Source organism: Leuresthes tenuis, unplaced genomic scaffold (genome assembly GCF_036924035.1).
Source record: "Leuresthes tenuis unplaced genomic scaffold, fLeuTen1.0.hap1 SCAF_5, whole genome shotgun sequence".
In the NCBI taxonomy this organism is placed as follows: Eukaryota; Metazoa; Chordata; class Actinopteri; order Atheriniformes; family Atherinopsidae; genus Leuresthes; species Leuresthes tenuis.
Window position 1 is genome coordinate 8,458,421 of NW_027325359.1, and position 18,200 is coordinate 8,476,620.

At 41.7% G+C, this 18,200-nt stretch overlaps 1 protein-coding gene across 11 annotated transcripts in view; it reads left to right on the plus strand.

The window, feature by feature from the left end:
• Positions 1-18,200, plus strand: part of mef2aa (myocyte enhancer factor 2aa) — a 59,250-nt gene that overhangs the window by 10,970 nt on the left and 30,080 nt on the right. For all 11 annotated transcript variants that reach the window (XM_072385786.1, XM_072385794.1, XM_072385787.1 and 8 more), the window contains exons 2-3: positions 7,744-7,955; positions 16,279-16,482. In XM_072385786.1, coding sequence (XP_072241887.1) covers positions 7,902-7,955; positions 16,279-16,482 — 258 coding nt within the window. In that variant the 5' untranslated portion in view covers positions 7,744-7,901. The remainder of the gene's footprint in view (positions 1-7,743; positions 7,956-16,278; positions 16,483-18,200) is intronic.

The window sequence follows — 18,200 nt, forward strand, 5'->3', positions numbered from 1 at the left end:
AAAAAAACAGCTTTGTAAAGATGTGGATTGACAACTGCTCAGAAGTCAACATTTTAAGGTCATGAAAGTTACCCAGCTATTTGCACACAGCACTTTTGGATCATTCTTTCCTTGTATTAAAAGTTTTTTTTGTGAACTTATAGCAATATGGGGTTCAGTGTCTTGCCCAAGGTTGCTTTGACAAGTGACCTGGGGAAGCTGGAGTGGAACCCTCTGATTGGTAGGCGACTGCTTGTCCTCCTTAGCTACAGCCGCCCCAACTATATCATACATAATGAAACTATATATAGTGAATATTATCACTGCTTAATCCAATTCAGGGTCGTGCGGGGGGCTGGAGACTATCCCAGCTGCTATTGGATGGGAGGCGGGTTACACCCTGTCAAACAACCAAGCCTGCTCGCACTTACTCCCACAGACAATCGTGAATATTACACAAGGTGAAATATATAGTGAAAAAAACAAAAACACGTATCTTGAGTGTTTTTCTTTTTCAAGTCTGAAGAGGGGAATTATAGATGCAAAGAATGTGAATTATTAGATGAACCGGCATTAAAAAAATGAAACCACTGCGTTTACATGTCTCGCTGCTGTTACTGCTCGAGGTGTTTTGAGAATCTTTTGAGCATTGCGATGAAAAAGTACTCCATCGAGACAACATTTTCGTCTATTGTGCAAGTCAGGAATGACGTATATGATTTTTATTCTATATAAGAATGTAAAAGAAAATAACCGGTACTAAAACCACGGTATGTGTTCTTTAAGATTTGAAGCTGGTAACTTCAGTGTGGTGGTAGTGCTTAAGAGGGAAAAACTAAAGGTGCACCAAAGAAACTGAACATGAACTGTCTCTAATTTCTCTGTTGTCAAGTGTGTTCATTTTTAATGAGACATAATTTATCACCCTTGCCCTTGCATCGAGGAAGTTCTTATCATTTTCTTTGTTCATAAAGTTTCACTCCAATATGCATCAAGGGATTTACCTTGAGGAGGAGAGTAGCTTTTCTACATGAAATGGATATAACAGTTAGGTGAGGGTCATCTCTTTATCCTTGAGAAACTGAGAATCCATTCATTGGCTGGGCTTGAAAACCTGACTGACGCAAATGGATCATTGGGAATAGAAGTGTCCCAGCAGTAATTATGTTACAACGCCGCTAACACACACTACCACAGAGGTGGGATGGGATGTGCGCAGGGTGCTTCTTTTAGTCTTGTTTCCTTACGTTTTCCTACATAGTTAACGCAGACATAGTCTCCTCTGTCTCCCTCATTTCCCTTCATTTTCCCTCCATCTCTGTTTCACACACACACACCTGTTATCAAACCCAAACACACGTGAAGTGCAGTGGAAAGTTTCTGACGACCATTTATCCTTCTCTGCTGGGCGAATGTCTCATCCCTCTGTTGAATGACTCTTAAAAATAGGAGTAAGTTGGTAGCGGATCATGTTACCCATTCGTCACTGTTGTCGCCCTGGCTTCTAGTTCCCTGCTGCCTGTGCCTTGAAGGTAAAGCAAAATGTCTGTTTCATTTCTTCTTCCTATCCAGGGATCTGTGGCACTAAGTCAGTTAAAAAAGAGACATGAAATTAATGTAATGTCAATGGCGTTTTCTCATGAAACCCCCAAGGCACTTAGTCAAAGTCACCTTGCATAGTCCTCTCATCCCCTGACAGTACTGCGAGTGAGATGGAGAATGCCTGTCTGGTAAGGCTGTCAGCATATGATGTTCTTCGGTTATTGGTTGTTATATCCACTCATCGTCATTCATATTTTGTAGATTGGATACATATCTGGTATTAATATGAAGGAGTGGCTTAATTTCCATTCAGTTATCTGTATAATGCGACCCATGTGCATTTTCTCAGTGAGAGCAGGTTCATCCTGTGGGGTTTGCTTTCCTTTTGATGTCATTTTGGAGGTGATAAGTAGCTTTCTGTCTCCTGGTCCCTGTCTTACAGCACCATCCCCCAGTCCAACCAAGGTGCTAGCAGCATGGAGGATTGTTTGAACTTGCATTGATCCAATGTGGGATTACAGCTGGGTCATTGGAGAGTTGGACTGAGCTTTCAGTCATCAGGGCAGATTAACCACTCGCTGTCTGCTTGGCTGCCATTTCCGTGTAGGCTCTCACTGCTGGCTTTGTGACTGTCCCTACTGTGCAGGTCACTGCTCCCTTTTGAACAATGCATTTTTGTATCTTAATTGATTTAGTCTGATGTGGGCAGATTAGAGAGTGCTTTATGATTTTAGACCATAAACTTACAAGGCTGGCATCTGTAAGATGCCTGTTTCAGATTCATCATTTCTTTCGATATAATCTCAAGATTTGAGGTTGCTGTTTATCATGGAAACTATTTGAATTTTTTTCTCCGCTAACACCTACAGGGTGTTCATATCACATCACTCTTCTGTATGAGAAATGACACCCTGAGCAATGTTTTATAGAGGAAAGAGAGGTGCTGCAGATTTTCCAGGTTTCACAGACTGCCCCTTTTACATTTCTCACAGTCTCTTGTTCTTTTTTTTCCCTTTTTTTTGTTCACATGCCCTTGCAATAGCGCTTATTAATTATATCTCATTAGTCGCCTTGGAAACTGAGGTGAGGGGATGTATAACATGAGTTGAAAGAAAGGGAGAAACAAGAAAAAGATAAATCACGTGAAAAAGCAAGCGAAATAGAAAGAAAGAAGGGGGAGGGCTAAAAGAGATGGGAAGGAGAAAGTGGTTGTTGAGGGATCAGCCGTGTGTCAGATTAGCATCAGGAGACATAAACATAACTGATGCTGCAAGGGCCACAATCCTGCTTTTCACTGCTGGAGAGGGAGATAAGCACACCCTCACAAAAGGATAGAGGGAGAGAAAGGGAAGACTGGCTTGCCTCCACTTCCCTCAGGCCAACAGCCCCATTTACAGGTACAGCACCTCCTGATGAAAGCAAGAACAAAGAAGTGGATGTTCTTTTCCTACTGCACTGGTGTCAAGGCGCCACTGAAACAAATGTGTAAAACTATGGATTTAGGCTGCCTCACTTTGTGTCTTTAGCTGCCTGAAGGCCAAGCCATGGTTGGGACACTTTGAGTTTGATACATTGAAACACGTCATCATGGATTAGTTCACAAAATCCTGCAATCAAGGAGCTTCAGATTACTGCAAGAGGCTGTTGCATTTTTTAGAAATGTGGCCCTGTCATAACCATGTTGTTTCAATGTATATTTGCATTGTGAGAGCTGTGATTCATTCTTATGTAAGCAGTGGAGTGTTGAAATAACCAAAAAAGGTCTGTGTCTACTAATCGCGAAGTGAATGGTTGAGGGTCCTGCACAGGTTGTCCAACCGGCCTCTGTAATGATCCTTTCAGTAAACACAGTTAGCACACAGAGAAAGGCCACAAGAGATGAGCTCCTGTTGTTGTTTAGTCTCAGGCTTATATTCAGGAAGGTAATAAGTGGCAGGATCAGAAGGGAAGGGTGTCCCAAAGGTGGTCCCTCCCTTTCTTCCTCTTAACCACCTCCCCCCTCAGAGGGCATACAGAAGGGTCCTGAATAACAGGAAGTGGAGGGGCAGGAAGTTGAGTCTTGTCTGCCCACGGTCTGCGGTAGGATACTGAGGCTAACTTTGTTTTGTACAGGAAGAGCAACTGTCACGGCTGTGCTCAAAACTTTGGCTGCCATCCATCACCTTCAAAGATGTGTAAGTCTGTTTGCTACATGTAAGTTTGTTTTGACTTTGGCTTGACACGTTGACAAGAAAAAAACATATAAAAGCATGAATGAATAAAAGCAAAAACAAAAAACTCCTATCGTTGTAATTCCAGATGACATAGATTTTATGTGTGACAAACTTACGGAATGATACTGGCCTAACTTTGTGCTCGTTAGGTAAACGTCACGGCGGAAGTGCTCTATGCAATTTCATGTTTAACTTTTTATAGGGCAGCAGTTGAGGGAGTAATTCTTTAACATTGTGTGGGGGGTGAACACAGGCTTACAAGGAGAAATCTAGGAGAACATGCTGGATCCAGTAATTACGCTGGGAATTGAGCATGTTTTATTGATTGTGAAAGCACCAGGCCTGTCACCAAGCCTCCCAATGTCTCAGTGGTACATGTTTAGGAGAGAGAAGAAGCAAAGTGGCATCCCTGTCAGTAAACCTGTCCTGCACCTCTTCGTAGAGGATGGGTGAAGCTTTGGTCAGTGGCTTGTGTGGCATAACCCAAACTGCATATATGTTTAGCAGATGGCATGCTGTAGTAAGGCCTGTATTTGTTGTGTTAGACATATCTTATTGACGATATGTCAAGCTGACGTGGCCGTTTCTATGGTGACATATTGTCGTCCTATTGATTTATGTGTTCCAAATGTTTGGTAAGCATCTTTCGGAAGGGCTGGTCTGCTTTATATCAGAGTGGGCCAGGTGTGTCATATTGAGGTCTTTTTAATGCTGTGAGATGCTGTCGTGTGACGTGCAACTTTCTGCCCACAAACCAGGGACCTCTGATCTGATTCTCTTATACATAATTCATAAATGTAAAATCTGCATTTGTGTTGAATTTTGTTAAAAAAAAAAGTGTGATTTGTGTGAGCTCACACCGATGTGGGGCTTTGCAGCGTCTTTGTTTGTGCGAATTGCCGAGCGGAAACAACAGTGTTTAGTGAGAATTCATTTTATTACTGATAAGCGGCTACCAATATGTGAAAAGCGGTAGTGATACTTTTAACACTTCTGTTAACGATTGGAAATAACATTTGTATTCAAAGGAAATTTCTGGTAATTTCGAGTGGTTTAAAGTAAAAAAAAAAACCTCTATGACCCACAGAGTCACAGAGCAGTCATTAAAATAAGAGTATTTGTTTTTACGAGCTCAGATTGTGTCCAAAGGTAAACTTAAAAATCAGCCACCTTGAACAGCCATTTTGATTGCTGTATTTTCTCCATCTATGATACTTTATGGCTCAACTCATCACTAACTTACAGATCCAGCCGCGTAGTACTGCCTCTTCCAGTCAAAGGGCAGCCAATTACCAGCCAGTTTCAGCCAACAACCTTACAGATAATTGGCTGGGAAGTTGCCCATATCCCTTGTATGAAGCAGCTGGCCATTCAAAATGGCTGCATTTCTTTTCTTCTGCAAATTTCCTTGAGCTTTCATGTGCAAAGTTGGGAACAATATACAGTGTACTGCTCCCACTTCAGTCTCAAACCCAACAAAAATAGTTCATGGTAAAAAAAAAACAAACAAACACTCTTTTCTTTTCTTCCATGAAAAGTGAAACACCATCTTCTCTTTCCTTCTTGTCTGTGAACTCTTGGAGTTTTTAAAGCTAAACCATCATTACTTTAACTTCTGAGTTTCCCAAAAGTGAGAATCAGTCTGCAAACAGATTGATATAATGGTTATAGAGGAATTCACCAGTGACTAGGTCAGCGTAGGGATTTGCACTTTAGGAATACAATGTGGCTATTTTTGGGCTGACTTTGGACTGATTCTTTGCATCGTTGGTTTCAATGCCAGTTCTGGTCCAATCAACAAATTCCATTGATCTATGCATTCTGTGCGATGTAGAATTCATCGAGATGCAACCTTTGCACTAGTTGTGTCAGTCGTGCAGGTGTCAGTCGTGTGGGTGCGTGTTTTCACTGAAGTGACCTCACAGTCTCATGTTGCTCTGCTTCAAACTTTAGTTTTCTCCTTTTAAGTGTATAGTTGTTTCCTGTTTATTACACACACTCACACACCCACCCACCCACACACACACACACTCCCTCACATGCACCAAGAACACATGATTTTGGACATCAACAGATACTCTGTCTAATTGTAGCACTCAGGAGTGTCATGCCTGGCATGTACTCTGCTACAGTGCAGACATTGTTGCCCTTTGTAATCTGAAATCTACTGACACGTTTACCTGGGTAGAAGGAGTCAGAGGAAAATGTCTCACTTATTTCTGGAGGGCTGAAATTGCATTATGTCATCTGGATTGAAGTATATGATCAACCACAGCTGATTAAAAATCTAAAAGTGTCTTCTGTGGTGCAGGTCATGAGCCCAGTTTCAGTGCAAACGGCTCCAAACAGCTGAGTGAGTGCACATAAAATTCACAACATTGCTTGTGCAATATTTTTGTAATTATGGTTAGTTACTGTTTGCTCTAATATTGAATTTCTGGCTGACTCAGGAATGTCTTTGGGGCAACTGACATCTGCTGATACAGACTCACTTTAATTCAAACAGGGCTATGTCAGCTTGTGTGTGAAATGGGTGAATGAACTAAAACATTGTCATTCTCCCTGGTCTGCTGTGATGTGGTTTGGGGAAATTCTTTGTGGGGGTTCAGGCGGTTTCTTTTCTGGCTCCAACAGCCATGCGTGGGTAGTTAGCAAGGTGATCTCAGTCAAGTTTGCCTTCAGTGGAGCCCCGATTCAGACAGCCAGACACCATAATGCCAGTCCATCTGTAACCCATAATGAGTGTGTGCCACTGGAACTGGTCATTTTCGTTTTCACTGCCAATTCAGCCCCAGGCTTCCTCACTCCGTAAATGCTGACTGAATCTAATGGCCTGAGTTGTTAACCTTTCTACATTTGTTCTCATACTGTAAGAGAAATGCAGTTATTTAGACATTTTCTATTTACTGGATCTAAAATGATGGATGTGCCTCAAGGGAAGGAGCTATATCTCTTTTTGCACAGGAGCAGAGACAGGGTAGAGTTATATATTCCCGTAGGCACACTGTGGTCTCTGAGCTACTGGCCAGGTTACAAGCTCATGTGGTAATACACCCATGATTCTCTTTATCCATGCTGGCTTCTCCTCCAATCCTGGAGATTTCAACCAGCCTACTGTCAACATCAAACTGGGTGCTCTCTTAATCATCTTAAGAGTAAAGCTGGCATCAGTGTGGTCAGCTCAGAAAACTTAAGGAACCATTGCTGTAACATCTCGGCTGGCAGGAGGAACACTAATCTTTTCTTTTCAGAGTGAACTTTGTCAAATACGATCAAAACGTAGAGTTAGATAACTGGATTGAATTATGTGTCCTTGCATTAAGTTGAATTCATCATTTTGGAAAACGCACTTACTTGCTTTCCTTCAAAGAGTCTGATGGAAAGAATCAGTCAAAAAGCATGCGTATAAGAACATGCTCTCAGGTACAGAAGCAATATTAGCTTAGCAGTTCAGAGATAACTAATTCACACGAGTTGAAACTAGTTAATAGGTTGTTGCCACTCAAGGAAGATACTGCTCCCTGCAGAGAGATAATCCACAAAATTACCAAGATGTTGGTCATTTTCTATTTGCCAGTGAGTTTTAGAGGGGCCGTCAGGTGTATTTTGTTACCTTTGGAAAAGAATCAGGCTACTGTAGATGGGTCCTCTGACTGTATTCACTATCCTCAATCTAATTTTTTTTCAAGCTTATCAATTCATCTCATCCAGCCCTCTCCTCACAATGTAATAAAATGATCAATATTTCAGACTTTTCCCTTTGAACAATAGGCCACTAAGCCCATTGCTTAGAGCAGATAACTCCACATTAGGTCTGAGTCCATGAGGCTCAGTTGCCCTTGCTCTGTGTAGTAAATACGAAGCTGAATTTTCATTGACTTCAGCTGAGGGTCACACACAGGAGTAGAAGAAATAATAGTATGTTAGTATCATGCTACATCATAAAGTGCCTAAAGAGACCTGATTTAATCAAGTTAACATTTTGTTTTTGTTTTGCTTTCTCCTGCAGATTGTGGTGTGGTCTGCTGAAGAGCAAAGCGTGTACTGAGAAGAGTGAAAGAGTACACAAGAAGAAAGACTGTTGCACAATGTACTAGAGGAGAGGGTGAAGAAAGCGTGTTGTTTTGATATTGTTGAGGCGTCTTAGAGACCAGAAAACACCCAGCCATGGGGCGGAAGAAGATACAGATCACCAGGATCATGGATGAGAGGAACAGACAGGTGAGTAAGGCTTTCTTTCTGCGAGTCATACTGAATGTGTGTGCAGTGAAAAGGGCATTTTGTGGAAATTGATCAAACGTCTTTAAACAAGTAAACACTTCATCCTGCTGGAAACCGATCTGTGATACACTTAAACACATAGTACACATGAAGTTTACATAATGTATTCATTCTCATAATGCAAATTGATGCACAAAATAATCAGTCACATGGAAAAAGCAAGTATCCCCTACATTTAACACACCTTCAGATCAATGAAATAAAAAAGGTGCCAGTAAACGGAACCTCCTTAGGTTTAAGACAGGCTGGACTCGTCTTCTTCAAACCTCTAGCATGGAGGATCTGTTTTTTCTGTTTTCTGTTGAAGTTTCTGTCATCTTGATGAGACTTTGTGGGCTTGCAAGATAATGTGTGTATCTTTAAGTCGAACAAATGAATCCGATTTTATGCAAACAATTCATTCTATAAACAAAGTCATCTAGATAACAGATTATTTATCCATGAATTGGTTATGCCAGTAGATCAAGCCCTAAAGTAGACTGTTTAATGCCAAACAAAATCTCCAAGGATCTCTACATGCCATCACAGGATCTGCCAGTAACCTTTGATGTAAAAGTTTGTTTCCAATTGCAAAGATAATGTACGAATTTGCCCAGAATAGGAGATGAGTTAAGAAAAAAGCACAATTACAGTGAACTATCATCGATTCAATTATGAATTCTGTATCAGAGAGTTGTCGAAGACCATATAAGACATTGTGTTAGCTGACGTGAACTTTCCAGCGGGATAATTATTCACAGCACACTAGAAAATCCACTGTGGAAAGCCTCTAAAAGAAGAGATGGATTGTCACGAAATTGCCAAGACAAAGACCAGATGTTAATCTAATTGAACTGTTGCCATGGGATTTGAAGCAGGTAGCAAAACTCTCACATATCTTGCAACTTAACAATTCATCAAAATGATCAGCAAGCCAATGTCAGAGACTAGTGGAACAATTATACTAAATGCCTTTAAATCTATGGCTATTTTTGCTAAATAGATCATTGGAAAATGTAAATTTCATAAAGTGTTGGTCAACTATGCCACTGCCTGTGTGTTTCAGAGAGGACCAAACATCTTCTTGTTCATATTTGTTGAAAAGTTAGGGTAAAGTGAACAGTTTCCATGGAGCGTCATACTTTCTCATGTTATGATTAACAATTACAGGCTCATATTCATTTACTGGTAGTCTGTTTAACAGGATGCTTTGTCGTCGTCTGAAAGTTAGAGCTACCTCTGTTTTCCTTTCTGCCTTGGACCAAAGTTCAGCATCTGTCATGGTGTGCATGGATCGGAACAGACAAACCTCCCTCCCCAAAGTCCCCACCAGCTGAACAGGGACCATGACATTTCATTGTCAGTGTGGTCATATTTACAGACATAATTCCCCTGCCACCCTGCAATTTCTACCAGAGAACTTGATGAGGCAGCAGGAGTGCTGGGCTGCAGCGGGGGCCTCGTGGCGTGGGAGTGAACTGTGGGTAGCGCAAAGCACAGCGGGCTGCCTGTGGCCTCCTCACACTGCAGGGCTTGTCCCCTGGCCGGTCAGTATGGCTGGGCCCCTGTGCTGTAACCATGTGTGTTTGCAGCTGTTTGGTAGTAATTAAGAGCAGCCACCGCACCACAGCACCCTCTCATTTGCAGGGTGGGTCAGAAAGACATGCAGCACCCTTCTTTGCCTTGGCTGCATTGCTCCTGGCTAGCCACAGAGAAGAAAGATGGAATTCTCTCTGTCTGCTCATGATAAATATAAAATCCTAAACAGCAAAACACTGCACATTACAACATGGCTCTGTTTGAGACAGGAATAACAGATGTGGATATCTATAGCACCACAGCCCTGCCTGTATCTTATTTAGCTACGTTCCCTTTGATTTAGGTGCTAAAATAAAGTGGCATGAGTGCAGTTTTTGATAAATTACCCCAATTAATGAAGATGCTTAAGTTTCCTGTATCTAAGTAAAGCACATCTAGTTAACACGGTCTCAAAACACGACAAATTTGATGGTGATATTCAGTTGGTACTCTGACCATGTTGCTGACTGTTAAAGTGATGAAAGCAGTTCAGTCAAGTGTGGAGCGAAAATCCACAGTGTGGCTCAATTATCAATGTAACACCTGACTCTGGTTGGGATCTAAGTCTGGATGGGGGTGAAAGAAGAGGAATCACTCCTGTCTTATGGTATCCAGTCTTAATGCAGTGACCTGTAACATGAAAAAAAACTGAGGAAATAGAAAATTTGAAAAGAAAACCAGTCGTTTTCTGGTTACTATGGGAGCAACTAAACTTGTCAGATTATCCCTTCTGTACAATCATATACAGAGAGTTAGGGAGGACATTTTACTACACTGCTCGATTATAAAGGGGGATCTGCAGAGACATACAGAGCTTATTATTAATGTGTTTCCAAAAGTTTAGTGTTTTCATCAGATTTTAATGGTTCTCACTGTATAATTTGTGAGAAAGTTCATCAGCAGAATGCAGGCATTACAGCTGCGTTAGTTGGCTTTAGCTGGCTCAGCAGAAAGTCTGCCATTACAATAGGCTGCTGTGCTAAAATAAAGCATTGGGTATAAAGTGATGTATGTGTGTGTATATTGCTCTTCTTTTTCCTTAGGTCATGAAGCACACAGTGCCAGTTCCCTAGGGCGTGCTTCTAACCAAGGGAGAATATCCATTAGCATATGGTCCTCATTGTCTGGAAACAATTTGAATTTTTGTGCCACTCTGCTGTTAGCCTTCCATGCTCCAGCACTTTATATGAAAGAAGTCCTAAAGTGGGCTAATTATATAGTATTGCTGTACGGGATGCTGTGTGTTGACAACAGGGGCTTCCTCGTGTTATCACTGCAAGAGTTTAAGGAGGGCTGTTAACCTCTCAGGATCTAAAAGAGGTCTGATTTCACACTTAATGGGGTGTTGAGTTCAGAGTATAGACAGCAAATAATACTCATGTTTATACTGTAATGAAATATATTGGAAAAGATGACAGATACCTTGCCGTTCTGCATATGTCATGCATAGTGTTCACACAAAATATCTTTTTTGCCATGTTGCCCTGTGGAGGTGCTCAGACAGATCCATGAAGGAAGCAGAGGTCCTGTCATGCATATCGTAGAACTGCAAAGAGCCAGTTCCTAAGCCATGCTCTGCATAAATGATGGTGTTCCATCACACCAGCACAGTCATCTACCACTCTGACTTTGCTGATTGCAAAAGAGAGACAGCACCATGCTGTACGATTCTCCTGATTTGTGTTATTCACAGCAATTATTACCTTTTGAATCCCAGGTACACATTCATCCCTCAGTTTTCCTCATCTCCGTATCCTTCCTGCTGATGACCAATTATGCTTGATGGTAGATCCGCACACGCAACAACTTTGGTCGCCTGCAGAAACGTGCATGCTCCATGGTGTCCATATGGACTGCTGTGTTCTAGTAGATCAGTGTCTATAAAAAGAGGTATACTGCCTATGCACACAATGAATCAAGTCCGTTGACAAGTAGACAAGACAGGTACAACAAATTGCTGGGTGGTTCACAAAGAGCCCTGTGTATGTCCTCTGATGATGACTTTCATGTCACACGCACCCCACTGGAGCCTCGCACACTTGCGGCTGTGCATTGTTTAACATTTATGTTACATATAGTAGTTCTTACTTTGATTCTGATGAACAGGTTACATGTTGCCTACAAGAGGAGAGGTTATTTATACCATCTGACTTCTGGAGTTTTGGATCTCATGCTCTATACCAGATAAAAGGAGACAGTGGCTTGCAATAAGCATGTCCAGGATCTTCTATCATCAGTCATTGTGACTATGTGCTGTGGTGCAGCGATGTAAGTGGAGAGGAAAGGATACACATCAGTGTTGTTAGTTATTATAGACGTTGGTGAAACCTAGCGAGCGATGTCTAGTGACATCCTCTGGATGCCATTAAGCAGGCTCATTGGGGGTAATTGTCCAAGTCATTAAAAGTTTGATGATTTTGCTGCTGGGTGGAGGGTTGCCTGCCCTTGCTGTGGCTCATTTTGGGTTTTGCTCTGGTAAGTCAGATGCCTGCAGGCACATGTAGAGTTGCTCTCTCTCGCTCACTCGCCAGGGAGCAAAACAGCACATACCCTCCTTTTTCTTTCTCTTACCTCTCAATCATCTCAGAGTTCTTGGTGGTTATTGTTATTTGTTTGACAGGTAAAAATACTGTCGGTAGGCAGTAGAGGAACAGAGGAAAAAAGTTAAATGGGACAACTGCTGCATTTATTATCATTGTTTCAGATGATGAATATGTTTTGTAAAATGTGCTTAAATTTGACAGGCATCTCTAAACTGAAGGGCTATAGTTCATTATTATTCCCTTTTTCTGTTTGAAAAGTCCAAAAAGAAAGTTGACGTTTGCCTGTCCTTTAATTCCGAAAAGCCAATCAATTAATTGTTCCTCATGAAATCTCACTTAGACATTTTTTTTAAATAGAATGTACAATTTAAGAAATGCAGCACACTGTCGAAATCAGTTTTCAATTAACTAAACATGCGAATTATCCTTAAATTGGATCAGTCGTGTTTTCAATAGAGATATTTCCAGGAATCTTTGGTAAACTAGCATATCATCCTCTCCAGTAAATAGGATCAGTCACGGCCGCTGTAGGTTTCAAGGTCAATACCCTCCACTGGATCAGGCCCCTGAGCCCTGACATGTCCACATGGGGGTAGTGAGGCTGTCTTCTTTTCCAGAGAGCTGATCCAGGCAGACAGTCACGGTGGCCCTGGCTTGTCTCCCAAGCCTGCACGTTCTGGCACTGCGTAGCCAGGGCAGCAGCCACAGGGCCTGGGTCACTCTGCCAGCTGGTGCCAGATCTCACTGTCTCTCAAGCCCGTTCTCATGTCTGCCACGGGGGCCGTCAGAGGTGACATGAGGTTCTAATAAGGCTTCTAGCTCCTCACCCCCTCTGAAGGTGTTAGTGACTCAGGCATCTCCTGCCATGCCCCAGTCACAGCTGCACTCTCAGTCCCAGATGTCTTGTTTGTCATCTTGGCACCCCCGCCTGAGGATAGACATTGATAGAGCCTTTGATTGACACATCAGCTCAGTGTGAATGTGTCCGTCTGAGTTTGTTGTAGCATATGTTGTTATATACTATATAATTTTCTCCTGGATGGGTCTGAGAGGCACTTGCTTGTATGTTTTTGCTATAGATTTAAGATTATTTATTTCAAGACGCACTGTGCAATTTTACATATAGATATAGATATAGATAGGAAGGTTAAATTTGACCCACCCGCCTATCATGTCACATTTCCATCAGTTTCGCATTTCGTCATTCCAACCCTTATAATTATTTAACATTATAGAGATGAATTACGACTGATGATCCAAAATGATCCAACAGGTGAATTTTTTTGTCGGCATAAATCTTTTTTATAATTTCCATATATATAATTTTGTCATTTGCAGAAAACAAAGATTTCCGTCAGCTACTACTTTTATTTAGACAAATTTTCACTCTCACTTAAGGGAAAGATGTCACACTTGCCACAGCTGCAGCACTGCGTTTTCATTTAGACTTTTTACAGAAACACTCATTTAGAAGCCTTGTCAGCTTGCGAGCATGCCAAATTCATAACAAGTTAAAGAAACCTGCATATAAGAACAAAATTACCAAGCTCAATTAAAGCGCTGTAAACATGTTGTGTTTGTGGGGCACTTGGGAAGTCGGTGGAAATGCAAAAAAGTGTGAATTAAAAGCGGAATTGCCACCTCATCTTGAAACCGTGAGAGCTTCTAGAGAGTTTTCAGTCTTGTGCAGTCTAAATAAAATGCTGTTACAGTCGCTGATCTGAGCTGTTATAATGACCCAAAGTTGGAATCGATCCAGTTTATTTGCACTGATATTTTATTTCCCGGAACAACTGTAAGACACACTGGTACAGTGTGTGGTGGAGCTTTATAACACTGAGGCTAATCTTTTCATTGTGATTTACATGAATTAGTCAGGGAGCTAGACTAGATGTGTATGACATTCTATTATACGACTCAAAATTTTAAAGCCACATTGAGAGTCTTTGTGGGTGTCTTTGACTTGGTGAACCATAGGAAAGCTTTACCAGCGCCTCTCCCACCTCCCACCTCAAGGATGTCTGTGGTTTTCCACTGTTGCACCAGTCATCTAAGGCAACACGGGGGAGGAGACAGGTTATATTTTCGAATGCTGGTGTCCGTGCTCTAAGCTTTCTTGTGTCATGACTTATCAAATTAAGCTTGTATTCTTAGACATAAGGAGAAAAATCTGACAAACTGATGAAAACTAGTCCAAGTACATAATAGTTGTCACCTTTAATGTTAGTGTGAGCAGAAGCTGGCATTTGTAGAGGGAGTGTTTGTTTGTGGATGGGGCAAGGTCTCAGTGCTGCTGCTGCTGTTGCTGAGGTTGACACGAAGCTGTGCCTGGGTCAGCAGCCCTGTACTCAGCACTCTGCCATGCATCCAGGTGGAACAAAGTCCTCACTCACCGTCTCATCCTGGGCTTCCTGCTGAAAGGTGACATCTCCACAGCTTAACAGCCACATTCATCTGCTAAAGAGCATACAATTTGTTAATCGTTTCCCCTGTGGCAGTCCCTGCTTTCCAGTTGGTTAGACAAACAAACAAATTTGCAAGCAGGTGACAGAGCAAGTGGGCAGCTCTGGTGTTTAATCAGAGGAGACTAGGATGTTGGTTAGTCTTGCAACTACACTGAGTGGGTAGAGAGAGACCTGAGACTGGTCACAGCATATCCCCCTGAAATGGCATCATTTCTTTCCTGTTTATTCAAACTGGTTCCTGATCTTTAAGGATAGATGCTATTGCATTCCAAGACCTTGTCAATTCAAGAATCTGTTTTGTCATATTGGTGCATTAAATAGAAACTGGTGTGAGGTCAGGTTCTTCTATGTCTTATGTTACTCTATGTTACCTGTTGAATGGAAGATTTGAAATAATTGATCACAGCTGGATTGACCTCACTGCCTGCGTGTTACACATAGGATTGCACTGCCTGATACCAGTTACCAAAATGGGGTATAGCCGCAAGCTGTGACCAATTAAAGTTTAACAAAGCCAGCTCATCTGCTTAACTCTTCTCTTAGTAGGTCAGTGAATATGATAGAGAATACAGACTCACACACTCCGCCATAGCTTTGTAGGACAGCTTTTACCCACACATGCGTAAGCCATAATGGCAAAGAAAACAAATTGCAGAAGAATCATATATTCAGAAAAGACCGTGTTAAAGCTAATTTCTGCAAACAACCATTGTAAAACCGAAGGAGAAAACAACTACATCTCTATCTTAACTCCCCATGAATTGTGTTTTTGGTTTTAGAAATGAGTGTAGCTTACTGTAAAGAGGCGGTGTAACATAATGACATGTGTGAATGGGTCTGAAGCAACCACAGAGACAGAGCTGCAGAGATACAGGACAGAGTCACTTTGCAGAGAGGGTTGCGTTACCATTGGAGTGATGTATGACCCCAAGTCCCATCTGAGGGCTCATGTTACTTGGCTTTTGCTGCACTACGGTGATAGCTTTCCGTATATGGAGTCAGGGGCTGCAGTAATGTATGGACCCCTAATGTTGCCAAAGCTCTGACTCAGCTCGCTGACTCGTGTCTCTTGCCCTGACCTCCGGCCTGTTAATTACACATTTCAGACCTGTGCTGCGTTACTGCATTCATTTTAAAGGAGGGATGAGTTTGTTTTCGGTCACCTTGTTTACAGTAGAATTGTTGGTGATATGAATTTGCTGATACTTAAACTCAATTGAGGGACCTTGCTTGAGTATTTCCTTTCTATCTTGCTGTGTACTCCTATTCCATGTAGCGCCAAATGTTGTTGGTGCTTTTCAAACATTGATTATGTATAAAAGACTTTCAATGAGTTCCACCTTGACTAGATGTAACATTTGCCTGTGGCTCATACATGCAGCACAACTAAAATCAGGAGTGTGACATTTTCCACAAGGTTTCACTTTCTGTGTTTTTTTCCTTGTTTTTTTTTTACGTTTTCGCTTGCACAAAATCACATGCACAAATTGTGCTTGTATATTTCTTAAATTTGCTAAAAAGATGTCACGACGCAGTGAAGAAGAACTGATTTCTGTTCTGATAAGCGTGCTAACATTTCCTCAGATTTAGCAAAGATACTACTGTCTCTTTTGTTCTCATGACTTTGATCCTCATTTTGAATTCGAGAAGCCATTTTCTTCTGTGATGGATGGTTTTGTTTTTCTGTGTGCTCCCCAGGTTACCTTCACAAAGAGGAAGTTTGGCTTGATGAAAAAGGCCTATGAGCTGAGCGTACTATGTGACTGTGAGATAGCCCTCATCATTTTCAACAGCTCTAACAAACTGTTCCAGTACGCCAGCACAGACATGGACAAAGTGCTGCTGAAATACACAGAGTACAACGAACCCCATGAGAGCAGAACCAACTCTGACATTGTGGAGGTGAGTGAGCTTGGTTTCACTTCTTTATGATTTATTACACAAAATCTGTGTTCACACTCATTAGATTTAGACAACAATAATTATTTTAGTCCTGGAATGAGACTATAAAATATACTTATCCTGCAACAGCAGTGAGCCTGCTTTGTAAATACTGTAATGGTAGATAGTCATGGTAGATGGTCAGGAACAAGTAACAGTTTCCTTTTAGTCACCATGCAGATAGTGCACTGGAGGTCTGCAGTCCCTGATAAGTTAAACTTCTGTTGTGTTCATCAACTGACGTGGAAAACCTATCTCTGCACGCACATACGCACAGTCACTGCCGGCCAGCAATGCTGACCTTGTTTCCCATAGATATTATACCTTTAGGGCACAATAGTCTGGCTACTCCTCAGTACACAAGATTTGCACGACTATTTCTGTAGCATTTTTCAGTGATCATACAGTGTTCCATACCGCACTATAAAGCTCAACAAGCACTTGGGTTTCCTGGCAGCTCTGGCATGCCCAGCAACTAGCGGAAGAGTGAGCCACTTGTTATGCCAGCGAACAAAATTGTCAGCCAGAAGTGTAAAAGCCAAAGTAAATGAAAATGATTACAGATGCATCCTGTTCCAAACATCTTGCACTGGCACATGTGTGATTTCTAATCTTATTCAAGATCTGCTTTAAGGGCCGGTATCTTCATTCTGACTACATGAAAGCAACACACAATGTATGTTAATGCCTATTGATTAAATCAAACAGTCAGAATTGAATGATCCATTAATCCCTATCGCTATTATTTGAAATACACTTAGATTATAGAGGAAGACACTTTTTATTAGACTTTGCATACTGCATCCCTGTACTCGGTTTTTACTGCCACCTGCCCACTACACATACAGCATTTTTATTGCTACTGCACAATTAAGAGACTTTACGAGTTTAAGATGGGCGAGATAGGGGAAAAAATCAAGAATCCTTGCTTTGAAAAGACTCACTTGGAAGAATTAGTGAAATTGCATGCAGCATAAAGGAGTCAGCTGTGGCCCATTATCTTTTATTCATGCTGCTTCTGCTTGTGAATTACCTGCTTGGCAGAGCTGCAGAGGAGTGTTCTGGCATCCTCATGCAGTCACTCCTCCATCAGGGGCCTTCAAAGCAGAGCAGGGGCTCTCCTGCATAAAAGATACATGGTTACATTCGTTACATAACAGTGACCACAGACTTGTGTTCGTCGTGACTCTGGAAGCTGTCTTATTTCAAAGAAGGCTTGCTCCGGACCCTTACTCTGAGTGTACCTCTCAGCTGGTTGATTCCTCAGGCTGCCACATTTACTGCAAAAGAATAGGCATCCCTGTTAAAAGAAAAAGAAAGCTTCAGATTTTTTGTTTTTTAAACAGATCACTTCTTCAACTGGTTCAGTGAAGTTTTTGGCTTGTGCTACAATCGGTGGCACGGGGAACTTGTTAAAGGAAGAAAGGATTCTAATAAATGTAACATATATGTAAAGGTCTTGACTTCCACAACACACCAGCATCTACAACGGACTGCCTCAGGAGGCACGAACCAACGGGTTTGCCGTGCCCCTCATTAACCCAAAATATAATTTAAAAAACTGTTGAAAGAGCTCAGAGAAGCGGTTCATGCAAGACAAAATGAAAATCCCAGAGAACTAAAAGCCTTTATGAGAATATTAAGGCAAAATTGCAAACAAGAACTGAAAGACTTGGAGC